Here is a 17,610-nt window from a genome sequence, read left to right on the forward strand (position 1 = left end):
ATGACAGTGACAATAATGATTTTGAAGCTTGTAGCCTACCCGTAGGCTAGCCATTTATTTCATATTGCGCGCACATTTATTATTATTTTTATTTTTTTTATGTATTGGGAGTTGGGGGCCTGTGCCCCAGCAAAGCTCTAGGTCTAGAATCGCCCCTGGGTTTCTCCACCGAAAAATGTTTAAAAGTTGGTCACGCAACTAGGCCTACCCAAAATGGACAGGATGTGGACAGGAAGGAAATGAAAGTAATCTACACTGGTGTAAAAGGCATGTATGGTATCATAGTTTTTGTAAAGGTCTGATATTCTTAGGCCTATGAATGGTGTGCCTTCTCACAAAAGCATAGTCACTGAAAAGGTGCGGTCTACAATCATTGTGGAGACTTGGAGAGGCTTGGTAGGTATATAAGAAACATTTGAAAGCTGTGATGACAAATAAAGATGTTTCCATTGATTATTTAAAAAGGGTATGAATAATTTTGGACACACCATTTTTCATTGTCTTACAACCTTTTGGCATGTGGCAGTGTAATTTTCAGTCAGAACAGACATATTGGTTAAGTGAAAACCATATTTACCATACATATTTAAATCCATATGTATAAAGTTGTATATGTATATGTATCCATGGATAACTTTACTCCTTTACTTTACTCCTTTACTCCTCCTGTGACTTAAAAACTCTATGACTTGTCTTTAGATTTGAGAGGGTTTGAGACTGTAGTCTTTCAAAAATCTTCCCCAAACCTTTGAAAAGTCTTTTGGTGGCATAAAATGTACCTTCAGAGTGGGGAAATTGGTGGTAGACATGCCAGAACAACCACCCATGCACCAGGACACTCAGAATCATCAGCAACATCCATGCAGTACCTGAATTTACAGTGAATACAAAAATACAGAACACATAAATAAAAAATGTTATTGCAATGTGTGTGGGGTGTTCACATGTGTAAATACACATTTAATGCAATACACATAATCACCACTTAGTCATTACAAAAGGACAATAAAGAGGCAACATATTTTACCTGATCTGCTCCACTGAAGTGAAATGACTTTTTCTAGTGACACTTTTGGTTTCTGATTGTGTCTGACTAGTTTATGTGGAGTAAATGCTGGTGTCTTGTAGTGGTCTGCCAGATGAGTCACACAGTAGGAGGCTTTGCAAGTTGTACAATATTTTGCAGCATTGTTGAGATTCCCAATGCATATGTCACATTTGTTGCTGAGTTTGATATCCTCAAACTGATCACTATAAATAAAATGTAAGTGTTGTCAGTTTTAATAGCTTTAAGGTCTAAATTCAATCATAAATTGTATAAATGGTTATGCAATACAAATATTCATACACAAAGAAGAAATAAACTAGCAAATAAGGACATACTGTAATACCCCCAATTATCACCACTTTTGTTCAGAAATTCTAAAACAACAATGTTTAACACTTCAAAATAGCATTTGCTAAATTAACCTTACATTTTTCAATAGCCATAGGTGTGTAGATTTGAACAAAATCTGTTTTGGTTCTTAAAGGGAGCATTTACTGCCTGAAATATCCGATTTTGTTTACCACGCTCGGAGTTATAGTGCTGGCCTGATGGGTCGCCTATTTACGCCATTTCAACGGCACATGAACGGTTAGACCGAGAATTCTCGTCATGAAATTAAAATTCCACTGGAGCTCTAAACGTTTGTGTACACGCAGCCTTATAACACTGTTTACAGCTCTTCGAGTCACGGTAAAATGTAATTTTTGGTACATAGCTAATTTAGATACACCTATGGTGTGGGTGGTTGCGTTTCTTTAGGAGTCCGCCGTCTTGGTTTGTATAGAAATGGATGTTAAGTGACACAATCATGCAAGACGGCGGAAATACGGGACTGACGGTAATAGGGGGAGTTCCGATACATTGGTGCTGTCCGATGAAAACCATGTAAAAAAAACCATGTGAAATTCTGTCATCTGATTTTTCAGTATCTCCATTTATTGTCAGAGCTGTCCATCAAGCCACCTATCTCCTGCTGTGGTGGAAGCTATTAGTCTCACATGTTTTTCTCAAAAAGACTCTCTGGAAGCTACATCATAGGATTTTTTGCTTTAAGGCCTGTTGCTATGCATCTTCCAGTGGTGGCAGTATTGAGCCAAATTGCTTGCTTGCACAAAATGCACAGACAGATGCACAACAAGTTTACTGGCCACTACCGGAGCTTACGGATGCTAAAAAACTTCAGTAATTTTTGTGTTATTTATTGTCAATAAACTACTGGTTTGACAATGTCTTGCAGAATTTCCTTTAGTGGACTGCCAGATAAGTCACACAGAAGGAGGCTTTGCAAGTTGCACAATATTTTGCAGCATTGTTGAGATTCCCAATGCAGGTGTCACATTTGTGGCATCTTCAAACTGATCACTATAAATTAAAATGCAAGTGTTGTCAGTTTTAATAGGGTCTATCATATCCATCAGTAACATCATAAATTGTATAAATGGTTATGCAATAAAACATTCACTGGAGTTGGGGTCAATTTCTTCTGATCTGTCAATTTCACTAGCCTGGTAAACCAGACCCTGGAATCTTTCAGATTAAGGGTCTGGCCACGAGTAAGGAAAATGGCCCAATTCGAGGGGCGGCACCAAGCATGCATTTGAAACTCTCACTGCACGCAGTTGGATAACGCTTAAATTCACGGTGTGACGTATCCAGTTCTTGCAAAGGAACGATTTGAGGGCGATTTTCTGCTCCTCTTTTAGTTGAAAAGCCAAATCTAAATCCTTTATTGTAGCGGCCAAAGCCGTTTCAAACAACTGGTGTTCATCGGTAGCTATCTTGCAATGTTTTCTAGATGATTCCGGACGTCGCAGCACCGTTGTCATCAGTGCAGCTCGCCTTTGTCCCGCCTACACCGATTTGATTGGTCCCTCTCGCTCGAGAGGTAGAAGAAATTTGGATCATTGCTCGTGGCCAGAGTATCTTGCGGGCACAATTCAAATTGTGCTCTCGCGAGAACTCTGGATTTCCAGGGTACAATTTCACTGATCATCCAGACAAAAATGTTAGATCTCAAAGAAGTAACAAACTGACAAACAAGGACATACAGTGGGGAGAATATGTATTTGAACCCATGCTAAAGTTGACTAAAAAGAGGAATATAAAATAATCTGTTAGAAATTGATCTTAATGCCTTAATTAAAAAAAAATGATTAAAAATCCAACCCGAACACCAATTTTAGTGAATGAAGAATGTATCGTAAATAAATAAATGTTCTTCCTTAAAATACAGGGGTAATAAGTATTCGACCCCTATGTTAAATTCCTATAGAGGCAGGCAGATTTTTTTATTTTGATAAAGTTCCCTTGGCCTTTGGAATTAAAATATCCCTACATCACCCTTGGCATGGTGTTTTTTTTTTTTTTTTTTGTTAAGTCTATTAGGGACCGTTCTTTATTTAGAAATGGGGCCACCGGAGGAAAATAGGAGAGGGTCATGTATTTTTATTCTTTGTTGAGGGGAGGGTCACCTAACTTTTTTTTGTCTAGGAGGGGGGGGGGTCACCCATCTTTTGTATTAATGAAAACAGCAAAAAATCAAAGTGGCTTGTTTGATTGTTGATTTCTGTCGCCATATAACGTTCTCTTTCGTTCCATAGCTCTGTCAACATTGAACAATGAAAATAAGGGAGATTTCCCGGGTTTCTCACGCAAAATACGAAAAATGTCAACATCCGTCCCCATTAACGTTGGAAGGGTTGGAGCAACAAAGTAGCCTACTTTATTCACGCCTAACAGCCTATATCCATTTGGTCAACTTTATCCAGCCCTAAAAAAACTAAATTTAACTTTGGTTTACTTGTAGTTTACCGTGTAGCCTAGCCTTTAAACAGTGTGCATGCTTATAAAGCATACTTGTGCTTCATTCATCCACACATCCAGCTCCTAACGTTTTGACAAGCATTTCTACCAATTGACCTTGTTCCTGCCCATCTCTAGCTTTGCTGTCTCCATCCTTTCTGTTTTTGTTGTTTGCAAAAAAATATATAGTAGGTCCTATTTATTGGTAACCAGCAACAAGTGCAATTTGTTAATCGCTGTCATTCTCTCTCCTGCCAACAAAAATGTGTTACGTTCCAAGTAGCAGTGCGTAATTCTGCTTCATAAAGTTGAACAAATACATTGGTCATATAAATAGCCAGTTTATGGTCTACAGTGTAGAGTTAGTAAGTTATGGTAGGCCAACTTGGAGTGAATATACAGGGGGATTTCTTTGGCTCTTAGCCTGGCAGGTGCGCACGTAGACATAGCCTACGGCCGAACACTGCAAGCGCCAATGAATCGTGCTCTCACGACGACCACGTTGTTAACTTAAATAGGCCTAGGAGGTTAACATCACTCTGAGTTCGCTTAGCTGGTTTGATGTTCATTGAGTTCAAAATGGTGTATTGGACACAAGGTTAGACAAGGTTATATGGCCGCCGAGTGAAGGGACTTGCCAAAAAGGACTTTGGTACTACCGCAAACTTGGTCCAAAACATATCATGTGTAGTACCATTGGAGAGCTCTGTTTTTTTTTTCTGTATCATGCTATGTGATCCATATATGGACACTTCCTTTGTATTAGCAACCAATGGCGAAAGTTCAACGGTGAGTCTAGGCTGAGAATGGAATCTCATTGGCTGTGTTTCAAGGCTGTTTTCTCAAAATGAGTTTCCTCTCCCACTCTGAGCACGAAATCTCCACTTCAGAAGCACTTACATACACCAAACTTTCTAGTCTTATGCTTAACTATATATTAGAATAGTGAACACAATGAAAACATAATTTCATAAATCAAGATAACTAAGTTACTGTACAGTATCTATTATGACTGAGTTCATTTGGCTAGGTCATTAACACTGACTTTGCTTGAAGCTGGTTCATTTTATTGATTTATGTAAATTACAAAGTAGCTTATGATGTAGTAAACTACTTTTGTGAAATTCATGTAACTACGTTCTGAACATCTCGCACTGCCATCGCCCGATGTCATTTCTGAGTCATATCACTCTCTGTCTCTCTTTTAACTCATTGAATGCCAAGCTGTTTTCGGGAGCTTTGTCCTAGAGTGCCAGCAATCTAGACCATTGTTGATGATTTTTGTACAGCCACAGCATATTCTGTGTTATAGCTATGAACACATGCAATAGCTCGATTAAAAGGTGAGACTTTAAGCTCTCGGTGGGTGCAAACCGTGTATTTCTACACGCCTCTGTTCCTGAGAAATCCCAAGCTAAACAGTGGCTAGTTTTCACCAAAATCGCTGTTTTTTTCTAGAAATGGAGATATAACGTCTTTCATGAAATATGAAGTGTTGCCTGTTACTTACTTGTGTGACTTTCAGGGAAGTGATCAGCGAGACCTGGCAAGACTGCCACCTAGTGATAGACCCACGAAAATGGCCTGTTTTTGACCTGACGTGCATGCGTCACTGATTCGACCCAAAGCGGCAACCAAGTTATGATAAAATGTCCAGATAAAATGTCCAGATGCGCATGTGCGTTTTCATGAGTTTCACGATCGTCATATATTTCATTTCCATTCATCACAGAGTTCCCAAAATCACATATAAGGTGTGTTAGAGTGTCTAGTTTCGTAATTTAAAAAAAAAAAGCTAAAAACGTAATATTACGTTTTTGGCACTCAACGCATGGGAAGGAAAAACGTAATATTACGTTTTTGGCACTCAATGAGTTAAATGCCTATTCCCTGAATGGTAGGCTACAATTACTAGGCTATGTGTTTTATATAAAGGCTAATATCAAAACAAAATAACCCAGGCAGTCTCATCTAGGATATAACACAGGTTGTGTTAAATAGAAATAGACAAGTTGGTTCTATTTAGGGAGGTGAATGTGTGTAAACATCTGTAGATGACTCAGAAATGACATCGGAAGACAAGGAGTGAATAGTGGCAAGAGGCAAGCCGAAGGCTGCTGACAAGGGCCCGACGCTATTGTAAAGCAATTTACAAAAGATTCACTGAACAAAAATGCTGATGTGGTACATGAAAATTTAGCTAAAAATGTGGAGAATGCAATGCAATCAAGCATTTTGGACGATATATTGTCACAAGCTGGCAGAATAGGCAACAGGCCGATGTGCGTTTTATTTGGAGACTGTTTTGCGAGACAGAGACTGTGTTTGCTGCTGATATTCTGGGGATAGGCTACAACATAGCCAATGTACGACTTTAGCCTTTTAATATATTTGCTGCATTGGATCAGTCTTTCTAGAACAGGCAAGGGCTTTCTAGCCTCACGTCAGCAGCGCTGCATCACCCATATAGTCAAGTCAAGTCAGTTTTATTTGTATAGCGCATTTAACGTGCACAGAGTGCAACCCAAAGCGCTCCTACATATAATATAGCCTACATTAAAACAACCAGCGGATGGTGGGCGGGTGCGGTTTTGAAAATTGGTCAAAAAACGTTGGTGCTGATGGATGGCTGATGGATGATAAGTTTTGCTATTCAGTTATGGTTGAAATAATAGCCCATCAGCGCATCTAAGTTGAAATAATAGCCCATCTAGCGTGTGTGCCTCTCTCTCGCTCAGAGGGGAGGGAGAGGCTGAGGGTCGATCCAGCATGGATTCTAAACTCTGTGGTGGATAGGATCTACAAGTAGGTGTTAACAATACTACTACGCTAGGTCGAAGTACTCCTAAGTGCTATTGCGCCACACATTGTAGTTCTCCTGTTTATTTGCTTGGAAAATCGCCACGCTTCATGTTGCATGGCCGTAGACATTAGGGCTGCACGATATATCTAAAATCTATCGTTATCGCGATATCAACGCTTGCGATGGACATACCGCAAAGATTACTTAATTTTCGATAAATGTTGATACATTTTCTGTGCCGTGCGCATTCCATGGCCTACAGTCTATGATGTATTCACATTCTGAATGTCAACATATTTGACCAAACCGATGCTGTCATGCAGCCCTAGAAGCCCGTCCCCTACCAGTTTAGGTGTGTGGTGTTTTAGGTGTTGAGGCAAGAGCTAAGTCGTGATGGCTGAAGATAGTGAGTCAAGCGAGGTAGGCTACACTTAGGTGAAGAGGAATTGGTGACTAAAGCACGTCTGTTATATGGAAATATTTTGGTTTTATAAAGGACGACGTATTACAAACACAGCGCCAAATGCGTCCTTCTCCACCGTGTTAAAATAAACAATTTCTTTCGTTGTTGTTATAGGATCAGAAGATAGCCTATCTATTTTCACTGTAAGGCTTGTATTTCATGATTTGCATTTAGCAAAAGCCCCAGACAGCAGCAGAGAGGTAATCAGGATTCGTTATTTGTAAAAGTTGTTTAGCCTACTTCGTTAGCCTGGACTGTGCGATCGCAGCCACTTACTTTCACTTTCTGCTGCCCTCGTAGTCGGCATGCCGGTAGCCTAATAACGTGGGATGCGCAGCGTATGAGGTTAGACTGGGCTACTTAAGATTTTAGATGAGTGACCGCCGCGATATAGCTTAAGTAGGCCTAGTTTTTTTGCTAGGCCCAGCGAAGGCTGGCAATGTGGAATATTCCGCTGGTTGGTGCACAAGTATTCAGATTGGCTGTCTATCCGTCTTTTACGAGGATTTTCTTGGAGCACATCTTCCACACAACTTCGATAGCCTAGTCAGTAGGTATCTTAGCTGTCCACTTTCATCAGGCCATATAAAGCCTAGGCTACATAATATACTGCTCAAAAAAATTAAAGGAACACTTACAGTTTTTCACAATTGTTAAAACCCATTTTTTGAAACCTTCCACCCTTCTCTCCATTCTCAAACTACATTCACAGAATGTCTGACAGTTCTTGCAAAATAAACCACTCGCCTTAAAAGTTTTTCTTATGCTCAGAACCAAACAGTGTCAGAGCACCAATCCAGTGTATGATTGAAGTGTCCCCTTAATTTTTTGAGCAGTATATTTATATTGTTTATGTAGAAAATTATACATTTATTTCTGTAATTATACATTTACCCCCCCCCCCCAACCCTACAGTCTATGTTAGCAGCAAGTATAATGGAGAAAAACATTAAATATTTAAATATCGCAAGTTATATCGTTATCGCAGTACTCAATAATGTTATCGCATATCGCATGTTTTCCTAATATTGTGCAGCCCTAGTAGACATTTCTATCAACTACTCGTGCAACTGTATTTAAGTCGGGAAAACGTGGATGTTTTTGATTACTTCTACGGCTAGTTACGGCAAAGCCTGCTAGCATAGCAACATGCTAACACAGTCCAGCCGCGCACCAGAGCGTTTGAGTGCACGTACCGACACGGGAGAGGTATGACTCAACTCGTGAAAGTTAAGGTAAGAACATATATTACTACTGACATTGGGTGGCGTGTTCCTTTAAAGGAGCCACACCACTTTTATGACACTATGGCATATGAATGCTGTTCTGTTGACTAATCATGATATCAAATTTTATACCTTGTCTATAGTGGCTGGTGAAAGAGTTGAGTGGCTTTTTTTTCAATGGTGCTTCTAAGAGGCCCTGCCTCTCTGGGATGCTCTTTTTCATACCCAATCATGTTGCCAGTTACCCTAATGAGTTGTGAAACATTCTTCTTTTTGTTTTCTTTATCATTACACAACTTTTCCAGCATTTTGCAACTTTTTTTGAAACATGTTGCTGGTATCAAATTCAAAATTAACATAATATTTTCCATGAAACAGTCAAATTTGTCATTTTCAATATTTGATATGTTGTCTGTATCCTTTTTGCAATCAAATATGAGATTCAGGGCCCTATTTTAATGGTCTAAAACGGAAGTGTCTTTGCACAAAACGCAATTCACTTTATGGGCGGATCTCAGGCGCTGATGCTATTTTACCGGCGGGATATTTGACTGTTGCGCCCGACGCAAATCTAAAATGGGGTTGTCTGAAGTAGCTACATTAATCATGGGTGTGGTTTGGGCGTAACGTGCAATAAACCAATCAGAGCGTCATCTCACATTCCCTTTAACAACAGGCACGCTTGTTCCATAGCTGATTGCTATTATGGTGGCGTATTTGCCAGGCGCAGCCAGGAGCGTTCACAGCGCTATAATCACTGTTCAGTTGGGAACAGTTAGCTATTGATTTTTCATCTTGACAAAATGTAATACAGAATTGTCACGAAGACATACTTTCCGATGTTTTGGGATCATTCTCACTGAATCACGAGGTTATGAATGCATGGTGATATATTTGCAATGTACAATGTAATCTAACATTACCTCTCTATAGACAATGCATATCTTCTGTCAGTTAATCTCTTCTCTCCCGTGCTGCCGCTGGGACATTTGGGTTAAATGGCATCGGCATGCAGTTCAACATCACGTCTCCTTAAAGGTGCCATGTGTAATGTCCGCCAAAAAATCAATTCATACTCCACATTCCATAAAAGATGGGGCAGTATACCTCCAGAATGTGAGTTGGTCTACCCTAGAGTAACAACCGAGACACGTGTATTGCAGTTTGGCTGGCGGTTATGTTGCCCGCATACCGCCTCACATGGCCGAAACTGGTATTATGACACCTGTCGGGCTGTGGCTAGTAATTTAGCATGCTAATTTAGGTTGATCTCTCTGCAGCACTATACCTTGTCATTTTTTTAATGACATCATCGTCCTTATTTCTTCTCATTCTTTTGATGCGTGTAGCTCATTTTTTGGATATTTTTACCTCAATTCTTACACATGGCACCTTTAAGTCCTCTAACATTTCCTAATTTATGTCATCAACACATCAGTGATTCGTGAAAATGTGTACGCTAGATTTATGCCTATTTTTTCACATGGACACCACACTGATTTCCCTCGAGTGGTAATATTTTTCTTTGAAATTATGTATGGTTTACAGAAATTGGAACTACATTGTATAGATGAGAGGAGCTAAGTGTGCGTTGCGCAGCACAGGCGGCCAAGCAAGGGCTTAGTTTAAGTTGACCTAACTTTCAACTCTGCACAGTATCCCATTAACTGTGTGACAGTAGACTATTTACAATATTTTCTGTAAAGCAGAGTTTGTAAACACGTTATCATCAACTTAATTCACGCACAACATTTATTTGAGCAGGAGAGAGAATAACAATGAATGGATGCAGCAACTACAGAAATTGTACAGAAATTGTAACCATACTTGCTGCTTTCTTGTACTATCTGTTGCTGGTTAACAGCACATGAAAAGCTGATTTAAGCTAATTCACTAACTCAAGACTTCAAGGCCATCATGGATATAAAACGTTTTTTGAAAATAACGATGGAGGGAACATAGCAAAGCTTGGAGTTATTTCAGATGGGCTACAACAAGGTAGGCAAAATTATGGTGCTTAAAACCTTACACAACGGTAAATTGGAACAAAACTAAAAGTAACTTTAGCCTTTATAGGGCTGTAGCCTATAAAGTTGTCCAGATTAATAGGTCGTAATTAGGCGTTGTTGTAAAGATATTGCATGTAGATGTTGTACTATATAGGCTACTAAATATTTAGGTCACCAATGCACGAACAAAACCGGGAAATGGACAAATATTATCAAGGCTTTGAATGTTTCCGTCTGTGCACGGGGGTGTCTGTAGATTGGTGTGCAACGCATTCATTCATGCAGGCCTGTGGTCATGCATGCGCCCTTAAAATAGCATCTGCATTTTCGCCACAGACTTTAGACCAGGGAGTTCCTGGTCTGTGGCGGAATTGTTTTCTGAAACTGCAAAATATCAACAGTGAACGTTTGTGCCGGAACACGCCCCGTCTTTTCGCTGAACCGCCCCCGTGGGCGCAATCGAATTCCCTAATTTACAGGCATGTACCTGTGGAGGGAAAATTCCAATATGCGCTGACTGCAAAATAGGAAAGACAAACGCGCGAGTATACAAAGTCAATTGCGCCGGGACGGAAGATAGAGCCCTAAGAGATTTACAGATTATTACATTCTGTTTTTATTCGCATTTTACACAACGTCCCAACTTTTTCTGTTTTGGGGTTGTAGTTACGTCGTCTCCAGCAACTATGCTTCTTATTATGACCGCCGCACAGCGATTTTTTTTTCTTTTTCGCATATCCAAATTTCCGTCAAGGATTCCCAGGACACTGAAAGACCGGGGTAGACGAAACTTGGTGGGCATGTAACCCCATATGGATAGCATGGAACCATCATTTTTCGTTTTGATCTGTAGCCCCCCCGCTGGACTGCACCCCCGAAAGTAGGGTAGGGCAGACACAGTTTTCTGTGAATATCTCGAGAACCGTAAGGTTTAGGAGGATCTTTTTTTTTTTTTGTATGTTGATCTCAAGGGGCCATGTCAACCCATTCCATAACCACTCATTTCATGTATAGCGCCACCTAGTTAAACACAAAAAAGTAAAAATGAGGTGTTTTAATCGCAGGTATCTGTGACCTAACATAGTCAAAACTGCACGAAATTGGAAGTGTAGGATCATTATGACACCCTCTGAATGCACGCCAAGTTTCGTGGAATTCCGTTCATGGGGGGCCACACAATAAATTCATTTATGTTACTATACACCAACTGGCCTGTAGGTGGCCGGAGACAGTTTTCTGTGAATATCTCGAGAACCGTAGGGCCTAGGAGGTCCACCTTTTTTAAGTATGTTGGTCTTAAGGGGGCATGTCAACCCATCCCATTACCACTTATTTCATGTATAGCGCCACCTAGTTAAAAATTAAAAAGCAAAAAATTTGGTGTTTTCATCACAATATCTCTGGCTGACATGGTCAAAACTGCACAAAATTGAAAGTGTAGGATCATTATGACACCCACCGAATGCATGCCAAGTTTTGTGAACTTTCGTTCATGGGGGGCCTTACAATAAAATAATTTATGTGTACATTTAGTGACCGTACACCAACAAGGATTCCCGGGACACTGAAAGACCGGGGTAAACGAAACTTGGTGGGCATGTAACCCCACATGGATAACATGGATAGCATGGAAGCATCGTTTTCATTTTGATCTGTAGCCCCCCCGCTGGACTGGACCCCCCGAAAGGAGGGTAGGGCAGACACAGTTTTCTGTGAATATCTTGAGAACCGTAGGGCCTAGGATGACCCATTTTTTCCGTATGTTTGCCTCCAGGGGTCATGTTAACCCATTCCATGTGCACACATGTGCATAAACAGATACACACGCACACACATACATTCACAGTAATCATACGTATGACACATACTCACACAGTAGACATATGTATGCATGCATGCACATGCACAAACACACATACGCAGGCAAACACACAAGCACGCACACACACACACACACACACACACACACAGATAAACATAAACGTGTACACGCACACATGCACACTATTCAAGAATTTCTCCGAATTATGAACAGGCAAGATGGGGGTGGGGTTGTATAAAATGAATTTTACATGTGAAATCTATCAACTAATCATGTTTTGGTACTTGTTGTCTAGCAGATACCAGTGAGAATTGAGTGTGGCTAATGCAATTTAGTGAGACAGTTAGAATCATATAGGCCTTTCAGCGGGATTTATTTTTGTGTAAAAAATGTGCTGGACTGGGCGGCGGTCATATTTTGTACCACTCTGCGGTACATCTAGTTACTTTTGGAATCTGATCCCTTATCATACCTGTTCATCCTTACTCGTCGCTCGATTTATCGTGACTAAATTTAAGATGGCTGCAAACGCTAAACTTCGTGAGGACTGTCTTTATAAATCGTCTTCTAAGTAAACTACCAGTGTTTTTTCAAAGTTCTCAATGTCTCGTTTTAAATGTCAGGGCTAGGGCTGGGCGATAAAACGATGGCGATATGGATCACAATAGACATGATAATTAAAAGAAACACGCACCTCCCGCCGTTGTCCATAAATAAATAGGCTAAATATATCTTGCATTCTAGTATGTGCAACTCTACCAGAGTAGACGATAGAAGTAGGCTTACCTCAACAAAGACTCTCAATGAGTCCTTGCACCGTGCACTCTCTCTCTCTCCCTCTCAACAGGCGCATCCCTACAGCATGCACATGTAATCCAAACATTCACAATCGTGCAAGACGACTGGCTAAATTGCTATTAAATCTGGTTAGCATCATTAGCACGCTTTGAAACTTAAAGGAGAATTCCCGTGTGATATTGACCTAAAGTGTGTTGAAACATGATACCGAGTGTGAACGTATGTCTCATAGCCCATCTCGGCTTGTCCCCTGCACTCCAAAATCTGGCGCTAGTTAGCCGATGCTACCAACAGCTTTTTCAATTGTGGTGCTTCGGCATCGGGCTAGCCATGCAAATAAATCACTGTTTTACACCATTTACGAGGCTCAATGTATCTCCACACTTCATTGGTAGACTACCGAAGGCCCTGACATTTAAAACGAGACATTGAGAACTTTTAAAAAGCACTGGTAGTTTACTTACAAGACGATTTATACAGACAGTATCTTCACGAAGTTTAGCGTTTGCAGCCATCTTGAATTTAGTCACGATAAGTCGAGTGACGAGTAAGAATGAACAGGTATGATAAGGGATCAGATTCCAAAAATAATTCCGTGGAAATGCATGGATTCCAGTTGCTGCTACTGGAAGAAACTGGAATCCATGCATTTCCACAGAATTATTTTGCAGTGCAGTGATTTATTTGCATGGCTAGCCCGATGCCGAAGCACCACAATTGAAAAAGCTGTTGGTAGCATCGGCTAACTAGCGCCAGATTTTGGAGTGCAGGGGACAAGCCGAGATGGGCTATGAGACATACGTTCACACTCTGTATCATGTTTCAACACACTTTAGGTCAATATCACACCGGAATTCTCCTTTAAACACACATGGGGAAACTGAACAGTGTAACCAGTAGACTATGATAAACTAGCAAATTAAGCTACTTTGTTTACAATATTTCCAGGCTTCAATTCAGTGCTGCTCATTCAGACTTATGTGCACATTTACTTATTTGAGTGTTTTTCATGATTGTGTTGCTATTTCTTTTCCCTGTTTGCTTTGATTGATAACTGAGGTGATTCAAATCAGAGGAAGGTTAAGTTTAAAATAAAAGTGTTTAAATTTAACTTTTTTCCCCTTCTGGTCCTTATCTGAAATAGATAAAAAAAATAAAATAAAGTTGAGCCTCATAAATGGTGTAAAACAGTGATTTATTTGCATGGCTAGGCCGATGCCCCCATTGAAAAAGCTTTTGGTAGCATCGGCTAACTAGCGCCAGTAGGGGTGGGCGATATGGACAAAAAATAATATCTCTATTTTTTGTGATTTTGACGATAACGATAATTAGTCGATATCATTTTAAAAAAAATTTGTTAAAGTCTGAGTTACTTTACAGCTCATTATTTATGAATAGCATCATTATAATAATAACCAATAACCTAACCTGTGACTTTTTAACCAAATCAACCAATGCATTGTCACTCTATGACACATTTCCAATTCTGCCCCCACTTGTGTGTGTGGCAATGACATGGTCTAGCCAGCTACATTAGAAAAGATGAATAGGCCTAACAGTTTCCCAAGAGAAAGTCTGAAGCTGAAGTTCCTTTCAAACCTTTACATAGGATTCACTGTAAAACTAAGAGCAGACCAACAGAGTAGCCTACATCTCAGTTATTTCCTTCTGTTTTGTTTTAGAGCAATCATGTAGGCTAGCATTCCAAGTTACAGAATAGAAACGAATGTGTTAGCTTATGGCTAATGTATATGAGAAATCCCATAGAGATGCTAACAGTTAGCATAATCGGTAAACATAGATATTTAGAGCGAACTTCAATCCATTTACAAAAGTTACATGAGAATAGTTATTTGTTTACAACTGACTATTAAAATACTCAAAGGCTAATGTTTTCTCTCCATATAATACCGTGTAGGAAAAAACGTGACTGTCTCATCAATGCTACTTGAACAGAAGTAGCCGCATAAAATCCCAAGTAGGCTACTCTCGCTGCACAAAATAAACATTAGGCTGCGTGGGACAACGTTGTGACCCACTAGTGATCACGTGATACTTGCTCTGCTGCACTTCTCCCGCATAGCCTACCTCCTGGGAATGTATGAGTCTTCAGTGCGTGATTTCGAGTGTTTTTCCCCATAAGTATTTTAAATACTCGATAATGTAAATTTGCACATCGTTAAAACAACAATCACGCCACCCCTAAGCGCCAGATTTTGGACTGCAGGGGACAAGCCGAGATGGGCTATGAGACATATACGTTCACACTCGGTATCATGTTTCAACACACTTTAGGTCAATATCACACCGGATTTCTCCTTTAAGTGAGAGACAGAGAATCACACATATGTGTGTACACCTCAAGATTATCCTACATAAACCCATAAAGAGTAAGTAAATTAATGGGAGAAGAACGAGGAGAACACTCACACAACAAACACACACACACACATCCCAGATAGCAAAGGGGCGTTGAGGGGCGTTGAATCCACGTTTGTTTGAAGCGGCGGAGGTTGATTCAACGTGGATTCAACGCCCCTGTGCTATCTGGGATACAAGATCAATAACACACTAAACACACACACACACAAATTAAGAATACTCACTCATGTTTAGAGTGTTCTGCTGGTCCACTGCTAAATTCCGGAGGATTATGCTTGGACACATCACTCTTCATGGACCCATAGCTGACCACTGAAGATGGGAGTCTGTATGTCTGTGATCTGGAAGTGGAAAGCGCAACACAAAGCTTATTCTTATCTTAAACTCAATAAAGTGATGAATTGTTAGTTATGTGCTCCAATTAACCAGAGTAACCAGTATTGCTACATTGGGTGTGCCAATTAACCAGAGTAAGTATTGCTTCAACACAATTTGGGGGGGGGGGGGGGGTCAGCAGGAACCTCTTAAATATTTAGTGAGAAGGGGTGTGGCTGGTAATCAGGGGTGGGGGGAAATGTTTAAATTCTGGCAGTTAAAATACATATCCCTATCCATTTTAACGCAGTTTAACACATCTGTATTGAATTGAATTGACTTTATTCTCATGTCAGGCATGAAAATTGTCTTCGGTCTCACAGTATAGACATAAATCCATAAAACAGTGTTCACTGAGACACAACATATCCACAGGATAAATAAATAGGGCTTGGCTGCACAGCCACCCCCTGGCAGATGTGCAGCTTCAGTATGTACCTAACTAGGCTATGTTTATTTCCCCCCCAGTTTATTGACCATACTAATTGCATTTGGTATGAAAGAGATTTTTTCTTTGCCATAGGTACTCTACAGCGCCGCCCTGAGGGAAGCAACTCAAACTCAGTGTGGAGGGGATGAGTTTGAGATCATCTAAGATTAATTGGACTTTCCTCTACCGCGGCGCCGAGATCATCTAATGTTTTTTGTTGGTGACCTATAATCTTCCCTGCTGTTTTGACAATTCCAGTCAACCTGTTTTTGTTGCATGTCACAACTGACCCCAAGTTTTTAAAAAACTCTGACGCGTTTCGGCAAACAAGCCTTCATCAGGGAGTCAAACAGTTCTCAACAGGAAAGGAGAGGTTTTTTAAAATAATAAGTCAACCAATCAGGACTCTCCACATTGCAGATGTGCTAGTCAGGTGACAAGTGTAAGAGTATACAACAACCAGCAGGTGTCATCCTTACATCCCTGTGAGAAATAAATGTTGTATACATCCATGCATACAGAAAAGTTAACATTCAGACACATTATTGTCAAATTAAAAACTAATATGTAGAGAGTGAACCCAAAAACCCCCCAATAAAGACTCTGAAGTCAAGGTCCTCATTTAGGCCCGGATATTTAGTGGCCTGCAATTTATAAATCCAGAAGGTTTCCTTCTGATTTACTGTCTCTGTCTATCACCTTTCCTCAAGGTCAGTGGAATGTGATCAATCCCACAGGCCTGTAAGGTGGACGGGTCACTACTATGATGTTCCATGTAGTGTCTTGCAATTGGATAGTTAATGTTGCCAGTGCGGATTGCATATTTGTGTTTAGCCAGTCTATCTTGTAATCGTTTTGATCTTCCTACATAGAAAACATTTCATGCAGGGCACTCCAGTCTATAAATGACAAAAGAGGTTTTACAATTAATGAAATGGTTAATAATGAGTTCTTTTTGGGATACAACATCCTGGAAAGTTTTGGTCTGCATCACATTAGAACAATGATTACAGTGGTGGCATTTGTAACAACCCTTGGGCCTGGTGCCCAACCATGTTTCTTGGCAATCTGGTTTGAGGTAGCTGTGGACCAGTTTGTCTTGCAGAGTAGGGCATCTTTTAAAACTTATCAGAGGTGGTTCAGGGAAGAACTGGGTCAGTAGGCCATCACTCCCAATAATACTCCAATTCTTTTTTATAATTATTTTAATTTGTTCAGCCTCTGTGCTGTACTTAGTGACAAATATTGGTCTGTCTTTTGTCTGTTTGTGTGTGTTTCTTTTCAGTAGAGATGACCTGGCAGTGTGTTTTGCTCTAGAGTAGGCATTCTGGAGAGTAGTGTTCTTATATACCCGTTCCAAAAATCTTGTCATCATCTCTTTAGAATTACGATCAAAAACCTCATCTTGGTCACAAATTCTTCGGACTCTTTGGAACTGCCCAAAAGGTACAT

General features: G+C 40.2%; 1 protein-coding gene across 4 annotated transcripts in view; it reads right to left on the minus strand.

The window, feature by feature from the left end:
- LOC143123306 (uncharacterized) overlaps nucleotides 1-17,610 on the minus strand; it is an 88,609-nt gene that overhangs the window by 24,048 nt on the left and 46,951 nt on the right. For all 4 annotated transcript variants that reach the window (XM_076284636.1, XM_076284618.1, XM_076284610.1 and 1 more), the window contains 3 exons: nucleotides 15,578-15,694; nucleotides 1,028-1,251; nucleotides 780-869 (listed from right to left, as the gene is read on the minus strand). In XM_076284636.1, coding sequence (XP_076140751.1) covers nucleotides 780-869; nucleotides 1,028-1,251; nucleotides 15,578-15,694 — 431 coding nt within the window. The remainder of the gene's footprint in view (nucleotides 1-779; nucleotides 870-1,027; nucleotides 1,252-15,577; nucleotides 15,695-17,610) is intronic.

Source organism: Alosa pseudoharengus, unplaced genomic scaffold, assembly GCF_046254945.1.
Source record: "Alosa pseudoharengus isolate Yale_2024_CS ecotype anadromous, Long Island Sound unplaced genomic scaffold, YU_APseudo_1.1 YU_APseudo_1.1_scf_1, whole genome shotgun sequence".
NCBI lineage: Eukaryota > Metazoa > Chordata > Actinopteri > Clupeiformes > Clupeidae > Alosa > Alosa pseudoharengus.